The 20,519-nt window shown below is 31.4% G+C and overlaps 1 protein-coding gene across 2 annotated transcripts in view; it reads right to left on the bottom strand.

Annotated features, from left to right (window-relative positions):
- LOC132750869 (receptor-type tyrosine-protein phosphatase F-like) overlaps positions 1–20,519 on the bottom strand; it is a 58,040-nt gene that overhangs the window by 13,105 nt on the left and 24,416 nt on the right. For both annotated transcript variants that reach the window (XM_060740938.1, XM_060740932.1), the window contains exons 2-9: positions 4,348–4,506; positions 3,864–4,109; positions 2,953–3,090; positions 2,544–2,690; positions 1,874–2,064; positions 1,253–1,343; positions 655–820; positions 85–257 (exon numbers count right to left, since the gene is read on the bottom strand). In XM_060740938.1, the coding sequence (XP_060596921.1) occupies positions 85–257; positions 655–820; positions 1,253–1,343; positions 1,874–2,064; positions 2,544–2,690; positions 2,953–3,090; positions 3,864–4,109; positions 4,348–4,506 (1,311 nt within the window). The remainder of the gene's footprint in view (positions 1–84; positions 258–654; positions 821–1,252; positions 1,344–1,873; positions 2,065–2,543; positions 2,691–2,952; positions 3,091–3,863; positions 4,110–4,347; positions 4,507–20,519) is intronic.

The raw sequence follows: 20,519 nt of genomic DNA, 5'->3' as shown, positions 1-20,519 counted from the left end.
CAATCGTAATTATTATGTGGTTAACCTTATTTAAATGAACAAGTCTTTTTGCTAACATTTATAAAATACGTATGGTTTTCCTACCAGCACATTTTGTTTTAACGTGAACCATAGGTCCTGCTGGTCCATCCATGGAATCTCCTTGTCTTCTTACCGAGATATATATGACGTAATTCGTGTATGGAATGAGATCTGTCACAGTAAAATTACAAGCAGAACGCTCGTAGCACTGAACTTCCGGAACAACGCTTAGCATTCTGGGAAATCAAATAAAAAACAAGGACATTAAATTTAATTGATGTATTTCCTTAATTTTCGTTACCATATTATTTTCTCTTAAAATCAAAATTTAGTAAAAAACATTTTAAATTACTAAGCATGACTTTTAGACATTTAAGATATTAATAAAAGAACTGATATTGAAGCAAAGAATACATGTTATAAAAATATTAATTAAAAATATTGATTAAGATTATTCATTACAAAAGGATTCACTCTGATTAAAATTCTTTTAACTACAGAATATGCTCATATATAAAAGCCATAACAGCCATAAATATGAGCGAAACATTACAATATAAGTCAATCAACATCCGGATGACAGTGTGTAAAGATCGGCATGGTCTTTTGTTAATTTCACTTCCTTTTTTTTACCTGAATGAAGACTCTCCTAATGTTCTCAGCCAGACACTGTACCACATTATAGGTGGATCCCCAGTATCACCTCGAGATCTACTCCAAGGTGGCCATTCTAGAGGAATCTCAGTTCCTGTAACCTGTTCCCTGATTATATTTGGTGGATTTATCAACATAGGGCGTACTGAAATAAGAGCGAAACATTTCCATTGAAAACAAATACTATCTACAGAAATAAAACAAATACCAAATAAGGAAACTGTGAAATAAGTTAAAGCATAAAGTAATTAAATATGAAATATACCCTCCTGTTCGTTTTTCATTGGATATTTGGTTTAAGTAAAATAAGAGAAATACATTTTCAATGAAATAATATCCACAGAAGTGAAATAAATAAGAGATAAGAAAAGTGTGAAATTAATTTAAAGCATAAAGTAATTTAATACGAAATATATTTTTAATTTCGTTTCATCATTGAATATGAATATTTGGTTTGAGTAACAAATTAGCTTTTTAGCAGTATTAAGAGCAAACTGAGATTGCGGGAAAAAAACTTCCTCTAGTAGAAAAGACTGTATAATTCATACAAATCTAGAGAATGCATTCATTGACTTACTGAACACATCGGCTTCTCTTGTAATGGAAGTATTCCCAGCAACTGCTCGTACCAGACAACTGTATTTCTCATTTGCATTCACCATGCTTACCTAATATGCGTAAACAACAGGCAATAATTAAATCATAAAAGAACGTTCTGTGTTTATAATGAATATATCGATTCCCGAGAAATTCAATGGGTGTCAGAAAATTGTTTGAATGTCCAACCGGAAACTATATATTCATACGATAAAACATGTCAACTTAACCAATGAAAACACTAAATGCGCATCGAATGCAATACATAACATTTTAAAATCTAACAGGTGTCAAAAAGCACAGTAGAAATTAATTTTAAATAATAGTGTCACATGGTTTGATAAAAAAATCTTTATTGAAAAATGGAAAATATTGAGGATCTGTAAAGATTTAAACTAACAAGTGTACAAATAACTGTATATTTTGATATATTTTGCATGTAAAATTATCATTTGGATTTTGTTTTTTTAACAAATTTCTTGATCTCTTTTATATGTTTCTTGAATTTGATTTGGTTGATTTACATAAAGGGGATAAATACTTTATTATACTTTTCTTATATTTCCATTTGCATTCTATCAGACTTGCATAAAAAAGTTACCTGAAAGAGACTGGACCGTGTATACGTAAACACGACAGACTGTATCAAGGTGACATGTTTCCCTCGTGGAGCTAGAAGTCTGATCTCACTATCACGTGGTGTCGGAAACGCTGCTACCGTACAGTTGAAAACCGACGCTTGTCCCTGATTCTCCCGCTCGTTCCCAAAATGAATAATTCTTGGTGGAGTTACTATAAAAATATTATAATGATATTTTAGAGTGATAACTTACAGAAGAAGATATTTATCAATTCCTTCCTATCATGCAATTCGTAAAGTTAGGAGCATTCCATCAAAGCGATAAACTATTCCTGAAATGTTTTTGTGAAAACGTTTGATTCCTTGTTTGTTTCAATTTAAATTGCATTTGTATTATGTTTTGCTTTATCTCTTTGTTCAGAACAATTAATTGGCAAAAATATTTAAATTGCAATATGTGCATCGGTGCAATTATATGTATTCCTTATTACATTGTATGTATATACTACTTTGATATAGCACTCGGTATATGATCAATAAACATATTGCAACATGTATCGTGAGATGTATTTTATATTATTGTTTGTGACCTATTATAAAAAATCTTTCCAGACAGATTGAACAAGCGGGGGGTTTAAACAATAACAATATAAGTGATGCAAACAGAAATCTTCAAAGCAATTGTCACTACCTTGTTCACAAAAAGGTGCGTTGAAGTACCCTCTCTGACACTGGCATTGAGGAGTTGGACCTGTAAACCTGTCACAATGATCCGGATTCGTACAATAACATCTCTCTGAACATTCCCAGCCATACGTGTTACTCAGACATTTTTCAGCTGTAAAAATAAAATGATAATCAGTTATAATGTATAATAGTACAAATGTTTGGCAGACATACTTGACTTGAAGTGTTATGTACAAGAAAGAAAATATTACACTTAAAGTTCAATATATTCTTCAATTATTACCCAAGTATACATTCCTGGTTTTATAATTATCACTTGTAAAACTCTTTTGTAAATAGAATTTTCTTTACTACTCAAAGCTCAATCCATCGCTGTCGACTGCAACTTATTTATATATTAAAACTTAACTTACGCGTCTGACAATCAAATCCAGTCCATCCAGGCGCACATTGATCTGATTTACATATTCCCATAATACTGTCACATTCCGTCCCACCAGCGCAGTGACATTCCCTGTCACAGTTATGTCCGAATCGGCTCAATGGACAATCTATAGGCATTTAAAAAATGAGCCGTGTCACAACAAAACCAACATAATGGGTTTGCGACCAACATGATCAAATCCAGCTCCATCGCAGGCGCAGCGATCATCTGATTTACACATATTCCAGTAATACTGATGCACATTCCGTCCACCGATGCGCATGACTGTCTTGTCACAGTTGTCGCAATCGGCATATTTGGACAATTCTTATAGGCATTAAAAAATATGTAATTTTAGTATAGTTGTATGTATTTGATAGGGAATGAATAACACTGGTATAAAATACACTTACATAAAAGAGTAAACAAAAGCTAAGAATCTGACCATTTTAAAGGCACTATATGCCTCAAAATGAATTCATTTTTACTTCTTTAGAAAGGGTAAAAAATAACGTTTAAATAATGGTGTTAGAGCATATCAAATGCTTGTTATCTTAAAAAGTAACATTGAATATGAAATCATGTCATGAAACCAGCGAAAATGTAAACAATGTAGTATTTTGATTTCCATAAAAAATCTACGTCACGATAATTGCACTAATTGCCAAAAAACAGCAACAGAAGAAAATGTTGATTCAGGTAATTGGTCAATGAGTATTTTTGGAAACTTTAAAGCACAACAAAAATAGAAAGCTTTAATTTGAAAAATAAAATCAAAAGCATTTTTGGAGCATAATGGGGCTTTAAGCAAATTAGAGCAATAGAAGCAGTACTAAAGCAAATATGTTTTCAAATCAATTAACCTTAAAGAGTTTAATATACATTGTTTTATCTACTTACTGCAGTTGTTTACATTACAATGTTCCCAACGCCGGCGTTTGTCAGTTGTATAGCACCAGGGTCGTGACGAGTCTTTTGTTGTCCGACAGGAGTTGTCGGGAATATGTCCGTCGGGGAAGTCATTCGCTTTGTATGAATGCCTGTGTGGCGTCTGTGATCCCCATCTTTGACAGATGAATAAACTTGCAGTGACTGAAACACGTCCTTGATACTGACGAGCTTTTCCATTGTAGAAGCAATTGTTGTCTGTAAAATATCACATACAAAACAAATCTAAATAGCTTTATAAAATCATTGCTCAACAATATCAGAATTATTCTTAGTTCATGTTTCTGTGTGATTCAATTAATATGCTGAATAGATTATATAGCGAAAACATGACACAACTTTTCCCGGTTTGTTTAGGTACATATTACTGCATATTGTTGAATTGTAATTTAAATGTCTTTCTAAACGCAAAATGTAAAAACAAATTTTCACTCACTTAACTGACATCCGGGTCCCCAGTAACCAGCGGCACATCCGTTATAGCACGTGCCAGTAATCTTGTCGCACGGAGCATCACGCTGACAGTGACATCTGTATCTACATTGGTAACCAAACAAACCGTCATTACAACCTTGCATCAAGTCCCGAACATCACCTGAAAAATATATAAAATCACATTCTGAATAATTCGATATTAATTGGCAATAAAGGGTATTGTTACTTTGGACGAAAATTGCATTACTATAATATATAGTAATAGAAACGTATTGTGTGAAGACTATACTTGTTCGAGACAGATTTAAACAGTAGTAGCCCTTTGCACACTCTGCGGCTAAAGCTTTATCAAGAACAAAAAAGGTGTTTTTACTAGCTTGTGTCATTTTTGAACACAAATCAAACAACAAAAAACTAATAATGATTATATTATGTTCTGTTTTCAAAAAAAATCAGAAAATATGAAGACATATTTTACGAACCAAGATTAATTTGCTTAAATGTCATCGTTTCACGGAATTATCGCATTAGATTTTTTTTCTGATTTGTAAAACATTTTTCTGACTAGGCGTAAATGTTCGCTTTGATACAAATCCCAAAGTGCCAGCGTTGAAATGGAAAATGATTTCACAAGTGAATACACAATTAAAGAGTAAAAAAAGACCACGCGTAAAACAATTAAGCAATCAAACACTCATCATTTCAGGCTTAGTGGAGTAGAACTCGCTGATTTTATCTCATTTTATTATGAAATTTGTCTCTCATTTCCGCACATGGATCAGATATTATCTTACTGATTTTATCATGAGACTTGTGTGTAATTCAACAATTTTTGGCCTTGACAAATAACTGTCATGTAATAATGTTGATCATATGATATACAAATGTAGTTAAAACCACTTTAGCAATGTTAACCAAAATACCATATTGTAATATAAAAGACAGAATTATGTTATCATTAAATGAAACCAATGTTCAAAACAATAAGTTTGCTATAATAATGCTGATAATACTGTATATATTTACGAAATTTGCTCTAATTATTTATATGATACGAGCAGGCAGAAATAAAAATCCGAAATTTAAACGGTTATGAACCAATATGACGTAATCGCATCACTAGGCGTTCGAATAAAAATCTAATTGTCTGTTTATTTGAATAAATGTAAAATATATAAAATACAAAATAAATCGTTGGTGGTTACACTGACCAAGCATACTAAATATCGCAATTACAATGTCGTACTTTAAGTTTTGCCCATTATTTTGAATTACATTAACCTAATTTGGCAAGACGTTTTGCAGGCAACATAACAAGCTTTCTGCCAACTGAACTAACCATGACGTGATATCCCTTAGATTCGTTGTTTGACGATACAAACTATCCAAGCAATCATCTAACCAATGTGTTAAACCTGATGGCAACAGATTATAAAAACAGCTGACAAACAAAATATAAAACTTTGTGTTTACTTGGAAAAATATCCACGCATACTAGATGCATGTTAAAGTCGACAACAGTAAAACAAGTTGAGTACAAATCACTGATTTTCAAGTGGCTTGAACAATTGAAAAACGAAAGACATCTAGGATGGAAAGGCTCGTAGCCAGAATGCAAAGTCAATAATCATGGCGTCAAGACAACAAGGCTGTTGAATAAAATTGCAGATACAAGAGCGCGATTAACTGAACATTAGAAAGTAAGCAAGCCGAGGGTCAGCTACTTTTTAAAAAATTTAAACCGTTTCTGAAATGCACCTTACAACAAAACACACTTTATTTTCCTATATCAGATCTTCTATGTGACTCATCCTGGTCTTTATTACCGTCATATTATTTTGTGATGTTTTTTTAAACTTCTCACTGAACTCCTTTGTTCCAGTAATTTTAAGTGTACAATATTGATAAATTGTTGCTGTCATAACAGTTCCCTTGTTAATAGTTGGCAACCATTAGCAATCTGTCATTCTTATTTTAAATTTGATAATTCCCTAAATTCGCTAGGGAACTCTGGAAACAAGGGGGTTTCCTTTCTATTCTGAAGACTGATTTTGTTAATATCAATACGTGTATGAAATATGAAAGACAGATCAACAAGGAAGGGTGGCATCCAATGAAATCATCGTCCAACAAAACCCAGCAACACTGCACCAGCGTGGAGCCTAGCAAGCTAACAAACAATTCAGGAAAGGACAGGAACAAATAAAACGGACGGGTGTTATTATAAATTATTCAGAATAGAAAATCCTAGATAAAGATCAACACTTATATTAATATTTTGTTTTCTGATTATTGATACAAATTAATCTCCGCTTGAACATAATTGTTAGAAGGCAACACATTATCAATTATACAGATGTATTGTTTTGTCGACACCGTGCAATGCAATGTAATTTTAAAGTTGTAAAGCTTGTAATTATGTTATCATTTGACTTTTTCAATATCACATTACAATTGAAGGCTGAGTGCAAGCAAAATCTGTTGATCGCATGGGGTATGAATAATTCATTACTTTATCCAGTATGAAAGAGTCTCTAGTCAGTTCTTTAAGATTTCATCTTTCCTTTCTATTGACGACATGTCAAATGATACTTAGATCAACTGTTGATTAGTTCCCGTTTTCTCCATCATCGTGTACTTACTCTGTAGCATGTTATATGCATTGGCTAATGACAATATTGTGTTCATTTGGAATCGTGGAATATACTAATAACGCTTATCATGACGTGCATATCCTTTCTATTTCACATATCATTATTATGCTAATACGATCGACATGGAAATAGACTATAGTAAAATCTGACTGAGAAGCATTAATTAAACCAAAACAACATGACAATTGCAGACTCGGTCTTATTGAGTCTATTCATGAGGGATAATGAAATTCACTGGAGGATGAATACCTCGGGTGCTTATCCGTGCATTATTTTTGGCACGAACGGACACCTCAGAAGAACAATCAACGTTCGGTTAGGAACTTTGATCACATGAACGAATCCAAAGTCTTTGGTGGGATCCGAAAAACAATTTCAAAGTCTCTGGTGGGATCCGAAAAACAATTTCAAAGTCTCTGGTGGGATCCGAAAAACAATTTCAAAGTCTCTGGTGGGATCCGAAAAACAATTTCAAAGTCTCTGGTGGGATCCGAAAAACACAGTCGTGAGAGGCAAGTAGTTTGAAGTCAATGACCTTAACTACTCGACCACGGACGCCCACGATAGTTGATACAATTTGAAATGGTATCATGGTCAAACAGAATAAAACCTTGATTACTAGTTTATATCATAACGACTTGATTAATGAATTATTCATCAAACAGTGGGAATTCCCTCGCAACATTATATCAGATAACATGGTCTTCTTTCATGTTTTTGTTTTTTATTACTGTCTGAGGAACATACATACTAAGATGATTTCCGCTGAGAATTATTCTCTCTTTTCATTAGGGCTTATATCATTAGGGCCATCATATAAGTGTTTGTTAACGTTTGTTAACATATGAGCCGCGTCACGACAAAACCAACATAATGGGTTTGCGACCAGCATGGATCCAGGCCAGCCTGCGCATCCGCGCAGTCTATAACAAGTAGAGAAACTGATAGCGAACAGCATGGATCTTGATCAGACTGCGCGGATGCGCAGGCTGGTCTGGATCCATGCTGGTCGCAAACCCATTATGTTGGTTTTGTCGTGACGCGGCTCATATTGTTTAATGGCTTGAATTACAATATTTCGTTTCTTTAAATGCCAGTAAAAATTTAATGATGAAAAAAATGTCTGATCGACATTCACGATAGTTAAATGAGAGGTAATAAAAATATGACAATGAAAAGAAATGGATAATGTAAAAATACTCAACGAAGAAGCTATATCTAACAATAAATCAATTTTCAAATTATAGAGTCTTAACGGAAATGTTATACTTTTGTCACTTTTTAAGTGAATTGTCAGTATGCCTCAAATAGTTTACTAGACGTATAGAAAGACCTATTTATGATTACTATGTTCAATTTATGCAAAGCAACCCTTCAGAGTGAGTACATCTTTAGGTAAAAGAAAAACACGCACCAATGTTATAATTATTTCAATGTCGTTTGATTTTGGTGGGTTTTTTTTTTCCATAAATTTACAATCATTCAGGATTTTACTATTTTTTAATTTTCTATAGTTTCTTTTGATTAATGTTTAGAATGAAACTTTGTATTAAAGATGCTGGATTTCAACTCCTACCCCAAAGTTCTAATGCTGGTGATGCATCTAAATTATGGTGACCTTTATCTTCGTTACGCTCATTCCTGACATCAAATAAATCTGATGTTTTCTAATAAATGACGTCGTTACCCTCATGAACAGGGACAGACTAAAATTCAATCAATCATCCGAGAAAAATAGTTGTGTCTTTCATTTTTTCGCATCGGCTGTATTAGAGCTTAAGAGATATAACAATATAACAAGCGTAGATTAAACATGCAAGCAAGAACAAAAAAGAACAACAGCAATAAAACAAAAACAACAAAAAAAAGAACAATCAGTAAAACACACAAATAAGTAAAACAAAATGAATAAAAAACAAATGAGATAACAGAACAAACAAACCTAACAATCACAAACAGATATATTGCTTAAAATTTACAAGGCTTTTTTAAATTTGAATTACAAAGTCCTCAAATATACCGGCAAAGATATGGTTATATTTCTAAATACCAAAGCAAGATAGAATTAGGAGAAAATCAAATGATATTACGAGTAAACAGAAGCACACATCTTCAAGAAATGTCAAAGAAATTCCTGAGGATTTATATGAGGTTTCAATTGAACCCTGGGGGATGAGGATTAAATCAAATTTCTGCTGTGTTAGCAACATAAGAGATAACGGCTTCAATCACGAACAGAAGGTTTTTATCTTTAGCGAACACGTTCATTAGAATGGTTTAATTGCACGACAAAATAGGAATCTATGTCAATACCGTTTTCAACAGTTTGTATTATGAATGTATTTAAGAAAGAGTAGCTTGCCTTTCGTAATTATAAGAAAACTGTAATAAAGATATCGAAGTAAAATGTTTATGATGCATTTAACATCCGCACAAATATAATATAAAATGTCATCTGCTTGTTGAATTTAAATGAAGATTTAGTGGTGCAATATTTTACAAAGGTGAAGAAGAAAAATTGGAAGACCCCTGACAACTTTTCTTCCAATAAGTAGAAAAAAAATGGTTTGACAATATTTAAAGTGTTTAATTTTTCCACAAGCTTATCTTAGACTCAGAAGTTGCTTTATCATCATCAAATTCAAAAAGTTTGGTTACACTAACACGTGTACAAAATAATGAAAACCATTTTTAGGTTCATCTGCAATATTTGTACAATCTTATTTCACTCTATAAAAGAAATCAACACTTTTTTCTTATGTACGCTTTAAAACCTAGAAAACCATGCAACTCGAAAAAAACATCATTTAGAAGTCCAGAATTAAATTTACTTTGAACACATACTGATTGTTAAAAAAGGGATTTGGTTTAGTCCAAATATCTTAGGCCTTAGCTACCCTTTTGCTGTCATAAATCAATCATTCAACTTTTACAACAGTGAATCTATGCAGTCATATTTTAAGATAAATGACATTCATTTCCCCACCAATTGTCCAATATAAGATAAATTGTACTTTATAATCTAAATTATTTAGTACCTTTGTTTTTATATGATGCCAGTAAGAGATTATATCTCTTCCAAAATATGTACTTAAAACATTTATTAGTTTTATTGTCAGATTGTAAAAAGAAATATGTTTTGACTTTAGGGTTCATTTGTAAGAGCAATCATTTTTTCTTGAATGTGAAAAAAATTAGTATACCTGAATCATACGAGTAATTCTTATAAACGATATTGCACTTGAAAGCACTTAATCTAAATGTTACAAACACCTGCTGGTATTACCACATCAGTGGCGATATGATCAGTGCTCGTTGCAAAATACTCATGAATGAAAAATGTTGAAACGATTTACCTGTTGAAGGCTTCCTAGTTGCATCAACGGCTTTTAAAGATACAGGGACTGATATATGAAGCAGAATTATCGGTAACTTTATATTTACTATCGGTAGATAATTTGCTTTCGTTTCTATTAAATTTAAAAGCATCTTTTTATCAGTAAATACAGTATACAATGTACCTGGAGAGAATTCAAACACCGGTTTACAAACTATTCTATGGAATATCATGTTAAAACTTAATCTCGTCTCTTTCGTGTATTGGGCGATATATGAGCAAAATGATATATAATTATAAATGTGTACCCATTTTTATTATATAGGATATACCTATGGCAATTTTATTTATCTCACATTTATGTCAACAATAGCTTCTCAATACCCGCTACAATAAGGTTGAAATAGATAAGTTGATTCAAAGTTACTCGATTACTATATTAGTAGACGCAACTAATGGATGTCCAACAAAACAAAACATTATCAAACGACTTTACGCTTGCATGCAAGCATACAGAAAAAGTAATTTAGTGCTGCTCATTTTGTTACATTTTACACGTTACCATTCTTTCAATAGAGCGGAGGCAGAGGTGAACATAAATTATTCATATTGATGAGTTTCACTTGCTCTAAAGGGAGTAATTTATTGACAACAGCTCTGTACAAAAATACTACACTAATGATGTTGCGGATATAAAACAATACTTCTTCTATTCTTATAACCATTAACATTTGGTTTAATATGCTTCTGGGCTTTCTTTAGTTTCAGTTTAAATTAGAATTAAATAATTCATATTTCATGTTTTACTGATATATATTTGCCAGTCGTCCTGTTGCATAAAAAACGTTCTTTTATATTTTTTCGAAACAAACTTATTTATAGAACATCTTATATCAAATTCTATAAAGACAACAAGCAGTTCTTAACAACATGTCAAACTTATTATATGGCTTTGGAATGACGCATAATAAATTATATAAAATGAAAAGCAATTTTAATTCGATCAAATTGACAGTGTATATGTTTCACAATGGGTTTTGTCAGCTACAAACGCTCTTAAAAGGTTCAAACATTAATGGCGGCTTTGTTGAAGATACTTGTACATCTTAATGTTTTTGTTTTCATTTTAAAATGAGAACTGTGTACCATTAAATCTACTCAGATGCGTATTCAAATATATTAGTGCTTAATGTTGCATGATATATGTTTTCTAATTAAATCGACAAAACAGTATGACTTGCAAAACAAAATATCTCTCTGCCTTAACAGATCAAATTATGATATGAAATGTTTCTCCTTTGATTTACTGTACCGATATCTAAGGTATAATGTCTTGATTTATATCTCAAATGTTCTTTGGCATAAGAAAGTAATTTATCTCATAAATTACTATCCATTATCCTTGCTTAAACGGTAGCAAGTCAACAGCCTCGTTCTGATCAATTTGCTATTGCAGAAAATAATATTTATGACACAAGCCACCAATAACCTCTGGAATATTGGCAGATGATGCTATTTACAATTTGCGTTAAATTAAGAAAATGACAAATGACCATTTTCTTTAAAACTAGTAGTATAAATTTACATTAGTAATGTAACGTAAATTCTATTTAAATTGTGAAGTTATTGACTAAACAATAAAGGTTATACAGTACTCGTTAGTAAGATGGTCTCTCATAAATAGTTTCCGAGAAGCAGTTTAACTTTATATTTAGTTTATATTTAGTTTGTATGAAAAATTTTATAAAATGTATTTCATTTTAAAGTAAGGATTGTTAAAGTAAAGTTAGAATTCCCTGTATTTGTATGTATATTTACGACATATTCAATGCGTTAACTTTTGAACTGTGTAATGTCAATTTGTTTGCACTGTATATTAAATAACACGAACGGATCCATAAACAAACTGAGGACAATCCAGACTGCTCTTGAAATAACTTAAATGCTCCAATTAAGACATTGCAGTTAAAATGCATATATATATGGTACCATTGATTGATAACAATAAATTTAGAACAGTACATTCAGTTGTGTTTTATTTTTATCTTTTCAGATTTTTGAGAACACGTCTAGGCTCTCTCAGATAATTAGCAAATCAGTATCCTTCATTTCTTCATTAATTTATCATTTTTCTAACATACAGAATCTGTAACATTGAAAATGTAATAGTGCTATTCAAGCTCTATCTGACATTTTTAGTATTTCTTTTTTTTCGTATATTTGTAAGGCATCATATATTATTTTTATTTTGCTTGAATAAAAGTGCTATTCGTGAACTATAATTTGCTTTCGTTCATTGCTCATGCTATAACATGCACACTTATCTTATATTCACGTAACTATTTTGTTGCATATTTTTACAACTGCACTTAATATTCAATTTATATTCTTATGTGAAAATCTTTATATCAATCATTGTTTGAGTTCTACATAAAAATGTTACATTGATATTTACAGTATTCAATAGTGCTTGATGACATTCTTATAATACAATCACTCGCGAACACTTTCCACTTTTCGGAGGATATAGTTTACATTTTGTTGATATGATTAATGTAATTAAAATCGGCTGGCAATATTTCCTGTCTAAAGGCTCGGATGGCAATAAATATAATATCAACATTGTAATCGTTACAAGAACGCCCGCAGTCGTAATATATTATCTTTGTTCAAATATGAAATGTCAGACGGCCAGTCTCCTGTCGACATAGCAATAATAGTAAATCAATGATATGAATCACGATAGTAATAGTATTCTTTTATATCACACCAATGCCTGTTTGGACGCACCACAATCGCTTGAAAATAGCGCACAACAAAACGAAACACATTGCTTTATACCTCAACTTCAGAGAAAGCTTAAAATGTAAAAACCTTTTAAGGTGCAAATCTAGGCAAAACGAATATCAACTTTGTTCACGTCTAATAGTTAATGATCTACTGCTGCTTCTGGTGTCAGAATTAAAACACATACTTTAAAATCACATCTAAGCAATATTTTTACTCTAGAGATATAAAGTAATGTACATGCTGATTAAAGTCATTGTTTTTTACTAACATGCTGGCCAGTCATAATTATAAGTGCACATTAACTTTTTTTTTTAAAGACAAACTTACTTAGTTTTCTGCATGCATTTATTACTTTACCTCTTAAAACTAGATAAATCTATTAATCATTTTAAAGATGTTGAAATGACAACACGATTATACCTTTACAGACAAAATGATAACATTGTAATAACATTAAATGATTTTCTCTTCGCCAATAAATGACCTTAGCCTATATTCACTTGTATTTCAGCTTTTAAAGCCACTTTTTTTCAAAAAGTAACTCAACTGTTTTACATTGGTCCATTTTCTTATCAGGAATGTTAATCCCTATTTTAACCAAACATAATATAGGACCTTCAATCTTAAGAACGCCCAAAACGACAAAATTAAAATGTTGCAGGGACGGTTTAATTGAGCCTGTTCAAAGGCTGAACTAAAAAAGTAGATTGTATACATACATTTCTTAAAGATTTTACATTAAACGTTGGTATCATTCATTGTATTAAATGTGTGTTTTTAAGAGCGTAAAATGATAATAGAGACGTTGAAATTAACAGCAACTTTTATTCTCTTCAAATACTTGATATATGTCAGCAATAAAAATTAAAATTATTATATTTTGAAGGTATTGCTAACTTATAATTATACCTACATATAAATAACAAAACGGTAACAGTAACATGTGTTAAATCTTAAATAACATTATTCCTTAATATAATATTTCTATTCTACCGTTTTGGGCATTCTTTAGGAATGCTTTACTTCGCTATTTACGTGTAGGTAGCTTGAGGCTTTGCATTGTTGACTTGAACCTACAGAAAAATAGACGACAAAAAAGCTGTGCTAAAATAGAAAATGTTTTGACTTCAACAGTGGGAAGAAGATCATGAAATCGACGAAATATATCCCTCCTCATTCTACAAGATGTTTATCTAACAATGAACAGATGGGTTTATATCTAACATCTGTCTGTAACATGTTCAAAATGTCATCGTTTTGTAATATCATTGTGCCTTTGAGAATAGCTAGAATGAATTATACTGTTGCTGAAAGATATTCCCTAGATAAGAAAATCATATTTAAAATCACGGCATTGATATTGGTTTTTTAACGTACCAGACCTGACAGTTTTCTTTAAGGAGAAGTATTACAAATGTCATCATGGAATACAATCTCACATTATGTTACAGTTTATTGTTACAAGAACTAACTGCTGTTGAGTCATATTTTCTTGTTTGTTTTCTTCTTTTTCGTTATCATTATAGATAAGTTTGACATTGACAAGAAAGAACAAGAACATAATATATTGCGTTATACCTTACATAAGTTGCTTACACATTTATTGGCGAATACCCGGTAGTTAATGTTGCTTGATTCAAACCACTTGATACACGTCGCCATGTGTTTGAATCCTGCCTAGCATTTTGGATTATTGTTTCATGTGAGGCAGCACACCAGCTAGCTAAAAGAATCTAGGTACTCTTTCAGGCTTTAAATAATGCGAGCGACATCACCACTATAACTTGAGTAACAATGTATTAAATTCAATATCTTCTATGTTGTGCGCTTGTCTGTGGTGTTGTTCATTTATTCCAAGTTTTAAAATTAAATAATTCAAGCAAAAAGTATCAATCATACATGAATTTACAAACACACAGGAATGAAAATGATAAACTGTAGTTGCATCAATAAATTTAAACTAAACTAACAAAACATAATTTTATCGTCTTGACATACTTTACTTCTGCTGAAATTTGTGCTCAATAAGTCACACAACTAGTAAAATGTCATATAAGTTCAAAAGCTTTATAACGTCAAATATTTATAAAAAAACAACCAGCAACAGCTATAATAATTGTCGTTTTTAGAACAAAGGTATGTCCTTATTTATGTTTTCTAACTTATATATCTGGGCAAAGTATTTCAATAATGTCTAACCATGGTTTTAGTCTAGGAATTTGTTTGGTCATTTACACTTCTGTACTTTTCAAAAGCTGTGCATTTGACCTCTTCCGAACATATTCATGAAACCGGGAACCTATCTGGCTGCCGTTAGATTGGAGAATTATATTGAAATCCAGGAAATCTAGGAGACATATCCTGTTAATTGAAAAGCAATACCAAAACAGGAATTGAGATCTCAACCTCTAATACGTCAGTCTGATAGCTGTGATCTACAAGATTGAATATAGATAAGTTTGGATTATTCCCTTAGCTTCATACATACCCCTAAAATCTAATCAAATGCTATATGAGAGAAGTTGTGAAGTTTATTTTAGACGTTCAAAGTCGTTTTTCTTTTTTCTACGTGGGCATTTTTGTTTGACATTTATACACCAATGAAAATGATAAATGCTTAACATCAAGAATATGTTTCAATATAGTCAATTCCTTGAGCGAAGCTTCGTGACAACTAAACTATTTTATTCGTCATCGTGAGATATGTGTCTTAAGCAGCAATGGGAAGATGTCTCTTTATTCGCATATAGAAAACTAGTTTATCTCAAGATATCGAAACCATTCAACATACACATTTCTGTACACATTATACAAAGAGTTTTTACGGGGGTGACTATTGACTCTTATCATGTATTACAATTTATATTTTCATATCTTATTTATATCATTTATAAATGATTAAGAGCGTTTTGTCCTTTTTGTAGGAAAAAAAAACAGTGTACAATATAAAAGAGAAATGTCCAATCATTCCTATTATAATGGCCTTTTTGGTCATTTTAGGGGTTAAATAAGTACATGAAAAACGAAGCAAATTCAAACATTATAAAACTCATTGAAATATCAAAGGCAATTTCAGGACTAAGTTATGTTCTGTCATTTTATTTTTAACCCATTAAATATAAATTCTATATCGAAATTTCATCCAAATAAAATTTAACACATTTTATTTTCGCATTTCTCTGGTTTAGATTAAATAATCTTCCTAACAGTACATTCATCTTTATTTATATATTCAGTTTACACTTATACACTTATTTTACTTTATGCGTATTGGAGGTGTTGTACATCTCTCTCATTGCAATTGTAATTGAACTGTTTACACCACAGTACAATGTTTCCATAACAGTTTAAACATATCATAAGATCGAGGAGGAAAAGCGATTTATCTTCGGGTATCGATCAAGACATATTCCATTAATTAATCACTTAATCAAATTGTCTAAAGTAGCAATATTGGAAACAGTGGTGGAAATTGTGTTTCATTGAAACAACGGTTGATTCATTTTGAATTATAAGAGGCAATTCCTGGTAATAATCGGTATGGATCGGCATTACGTTTGACATCATGCGGATACTGGTGTCGCGTGTTTATTGTCAGAGTTTAATCAATTACCGCCAGTTAGCATATAATGTCATATAACAGCATTAATGTTCTTGTACAGGATGTTTTAGAAACTGACAAAGGGAATTGTAATGTTATACTTAAATTATGGTCATATTTTGAAAATTAAGCTATCGCTTTTGTTGATAATTAAGATATTTAGAAACATGTAATAGGTATATTTATTTGAATAAGCCTAATAAAACTACCAGTATTTGAGAACTAATTACCGTAATCATCGTGTACCCAGAAACATATTAAAAGCGAAAAATTATATGTAGTAATTTACATGTTGCATGCTATAACAAATCATTAATTTTGTTATATACACTACTCTCTTGTAAGAAAACAATATCTGGGAAATGGGAAATCCATCGAGAGCAACGTGAAAATTATTGAAAAATATATTAAAGTTTAAATTGTGATATCTTTTTTCTTAATCCCGAGACATTAACTGTCTCTTAAATTGAAGTGATACAATTCTGTCGCAAAAAAATTTACGCGAGTAGAAATGATGCTTTAAAATGTAAAATTTAATGTACTCTTGATACACAGCGGAATGAAACGATTTATGCCTCACATAAAGTCGTGAACCATTACGTATGACTAGTGATCTTGATTCATCGTTTCCGTTAATAGCGTTCGTGTCCGGTTGTAATATCACTGATGACCATTCATTTCATGTCAACTGACCAAACACGCTTTTGCGACAGCTCATTTATTATGACCCTATAAAGGAAATGACCCCCAATAATCATCCTAAATAGAATAATCATGACTAATCGTATGCTTTGACATACCAATTTTTCCTAAATATAGGGGTAGTCATGGACAAAGTCCTATATCTCGCAATAAATTCTTTTCATAAAACTGCTTGTTAACGCTAACACATAATGATTTATACTAGTATATAGCACGATTATCACAATATCGGAGAGAGTTGAATATAAACATGTGCAGTGGCTATCAGGCAACACATTTACACTTATATTTTCGTCAGATTTAGGAATGAAGATTACTTTGCATCGTAATAATACACTCGTATATAGCAAACAGAAAGATAAACTAATCGAAAGAAAAGAATAAGGGCTGTAACATAATCATGCAAGGGTGTTGCGTTTTCAAATCGCTTTTGAAATGTTCTTTAAATTTTGTGATAATGATTTGGTCTAAAAGAATTCGATACCTTTAAAATTTAAATATGGTGAGATTTCTCGATGCTTTTCAGACTAAAAAAAAACATGAAAATTAAGGACTCTGTAATTTGAATAAGTCACTGAAAGGTGCAACGTACCACTAGCACCGGTTTTAATAGTATTTAATTATGAGCACAAGTTTTGGAATCAATGATTCCAAAGGATCAGAAAATATAAAATACCGTTTAAAATAATTTAGAAAAATTTTAGTCATACTTCTTGATTTATTTACATAATTTACACATGAGTTATAAGAATGCAAACAGCAGGTGTGTCAAAACTTTCGTTAAGATATTGGTTTTATCTCTTAAGAGAAATACGTGTGTAAATTCTCAAACGCAATCGTTTTCAAAAATAGTAACACAAATGCGTTTCATATTTATAATGACTTTGCGAACGATCACAATAATTTCTGCCAGCTTATGACTTGAAATAACATCATCCTGCATGATTAGGCTAGATTGCTGAAATTATTTCTACAAAATATAATAGTATCATAATAATCTAAAATCATGAAATATCTATAAATATCATAAATTTGGAACCGTCTTGGACAAAAATATAAGGGCAGGTTTAAATGGGAATAGCAACATGTATAATGATGATGTGTGAAAACAATTGTTTAAGATCAGATGTAAATTATTCTTAAGCCAGTAAAAGGGGCGTGGGCCACTCTCCTGTGTATTGCTCAAATGTTCCAGTACCGTTCACCGTTTGAAGGAACGGTAGTGTATTTAGTTAGCTACTTCATGCACCAAGGGAGCGCAGAGCGTGGGCTTGAACTTCCATCTACAGTATAAATAAAACGAACATATAAACTATACACGACATGTCGTAAAATTCTTTTTTTTTATTGTGATATTTTTCTCCTATATATTTTCTTGTCTTCTGTTCTCCAAAGAAGTGAATAGAATCATAACAAATCGTTATTGTCAACACTATTTGTCATAGGAATTCCCAAAGTACGTTTTACGAGATAAATCTAGTGAACAGTTTTATTAAATTATGGGCATTTCCTTTTTATAGATATATTATGAAACATCAAAGAAAAAAACAGGCATATATCAGACTTGGTCTTTTGTTACCGTTCTAATTCCGATAAATATTTTGAACAAATGAAATACTTGAACATGAAAGAATTTGTTCATCAAATAAACGTGTATAAAATCAGTTAAGGCAAACCTTAACAATATTTGGTCAGATGAAAATGCTCGTTATTGATTTGTGATAGACGCTGTAGAACCTCATCTTCACAAATGATATAAAGCATATCCGCCTTATTTCTTTTATTTCTGTTAAAATATTCAAAGTTACAAGTTTTCCTACGGGAACAATTACTTAAAATCAGTAAAAACAATCTGTTAAGCTAGATTACACTAATGTACCTTACGTTATTTGTTTCTACAGCAACATAAGAGATAAATCCAATAACTCGAAACATTGTATGTAAACTATTTAAAAAAAGTTGTTACATAATAAATCAACCTATTCAAACGCCACTTAGACGCATATAGTTTTGTTATATAGTTAACATGTTTATTAGTATCCGTGTACGAGGTTTTGCATAGAAGAAAGGAAATGCAAGGTCTTGATGATAATGGAAATAAATTCATAAATTATATAGAAACAATTTTAAATGTAACAGAAAAGGAAATGACTTTAAAAGCAAAGCAGGAACGCATTTGTCTTCCTATTTTCTTAAGCTAATTTATGTTACTATCTTTTGCGCAAGCAAATTCAAGAGCCACAGTGCCTCTGTCTTGGGAATATCAAAAAGATTACTCTTTGACGGAATATCGTATTACACCATCTTATTTAAATGTTAAAGTAATTTGAAAATAAAAAAGCAACACATTATTTCTATCGACAACCGTGAGAATAAGAGAACATGCGAATTTCACATAATGAATACGCCATATCAGTTAGTGAAAGATATTTTGTTGTTGTTCTTTTTTTTATCTCTGATATTATTTCAACTGCGAAAATAGCATGAAAGCCAGAGTTACTTGTTGATATACACATGCAGCTATTACTTATCTGGAGTACATGTAAAACAATAGCACATCCATACATTTTCATTCCGTTCAATTCATTATACTGAAGGGTTGACGTTATATTCCCATCAAAACATACACAAGAAGACATATTTTCGACAGAATGTTTTCTTAGCTCACATATTTATTTTGTCATTAAAAAGGTCCAACGTGTCTAAAAGCACGCAATAAAAACCTTGGATGGATTCAGTTAGACGTTAGTGAATATTTTTTGCATTCTACTCCTTTTCACAGAAGTGCCGAATAAACATTTTACTTCTTCTTGCTACTAGAAAGTTCAAATCTAACCAGCGAGCTCGAGAATTGTAGTTGAAAAATCTCAACTATAAATTTGTGTTGTCAAGATACATTCAAAAAATATTTTGTTCCAAGAGATAAGTTGGTAAATCAAAGTGCTAAAAGACGATACGGTATACAATAGCCATGTACCAAAACATACACGTATAAGCATTTTAAACATGCCATTTATTAAAGCAATGTGCGAGAAAACGAATGATAAAGTAGCAAATAAAACAAAATCTATTTATTATTTGTGTACTTT

This window comes from Ruditapes philippinarum, unplaced genomic scaffold (assembly GCF_026571515.1).
Source record: "Ruditapes philippinarum isolate M1 unplaced genomic scaffold, ASM2657151v2 ctg2193_1_1_1_1, whole genome shotgun sequence".
Taxonomy (NCBI): Eukaryota; Metazoa; Mollusca; class Bivalvia; order Venerida; family Veneridae; genus Ruditapes; species Ruditapes philippinarum.
This window is presented reverse-complemented; position numbering and strand designations above follow the sequence as displayed.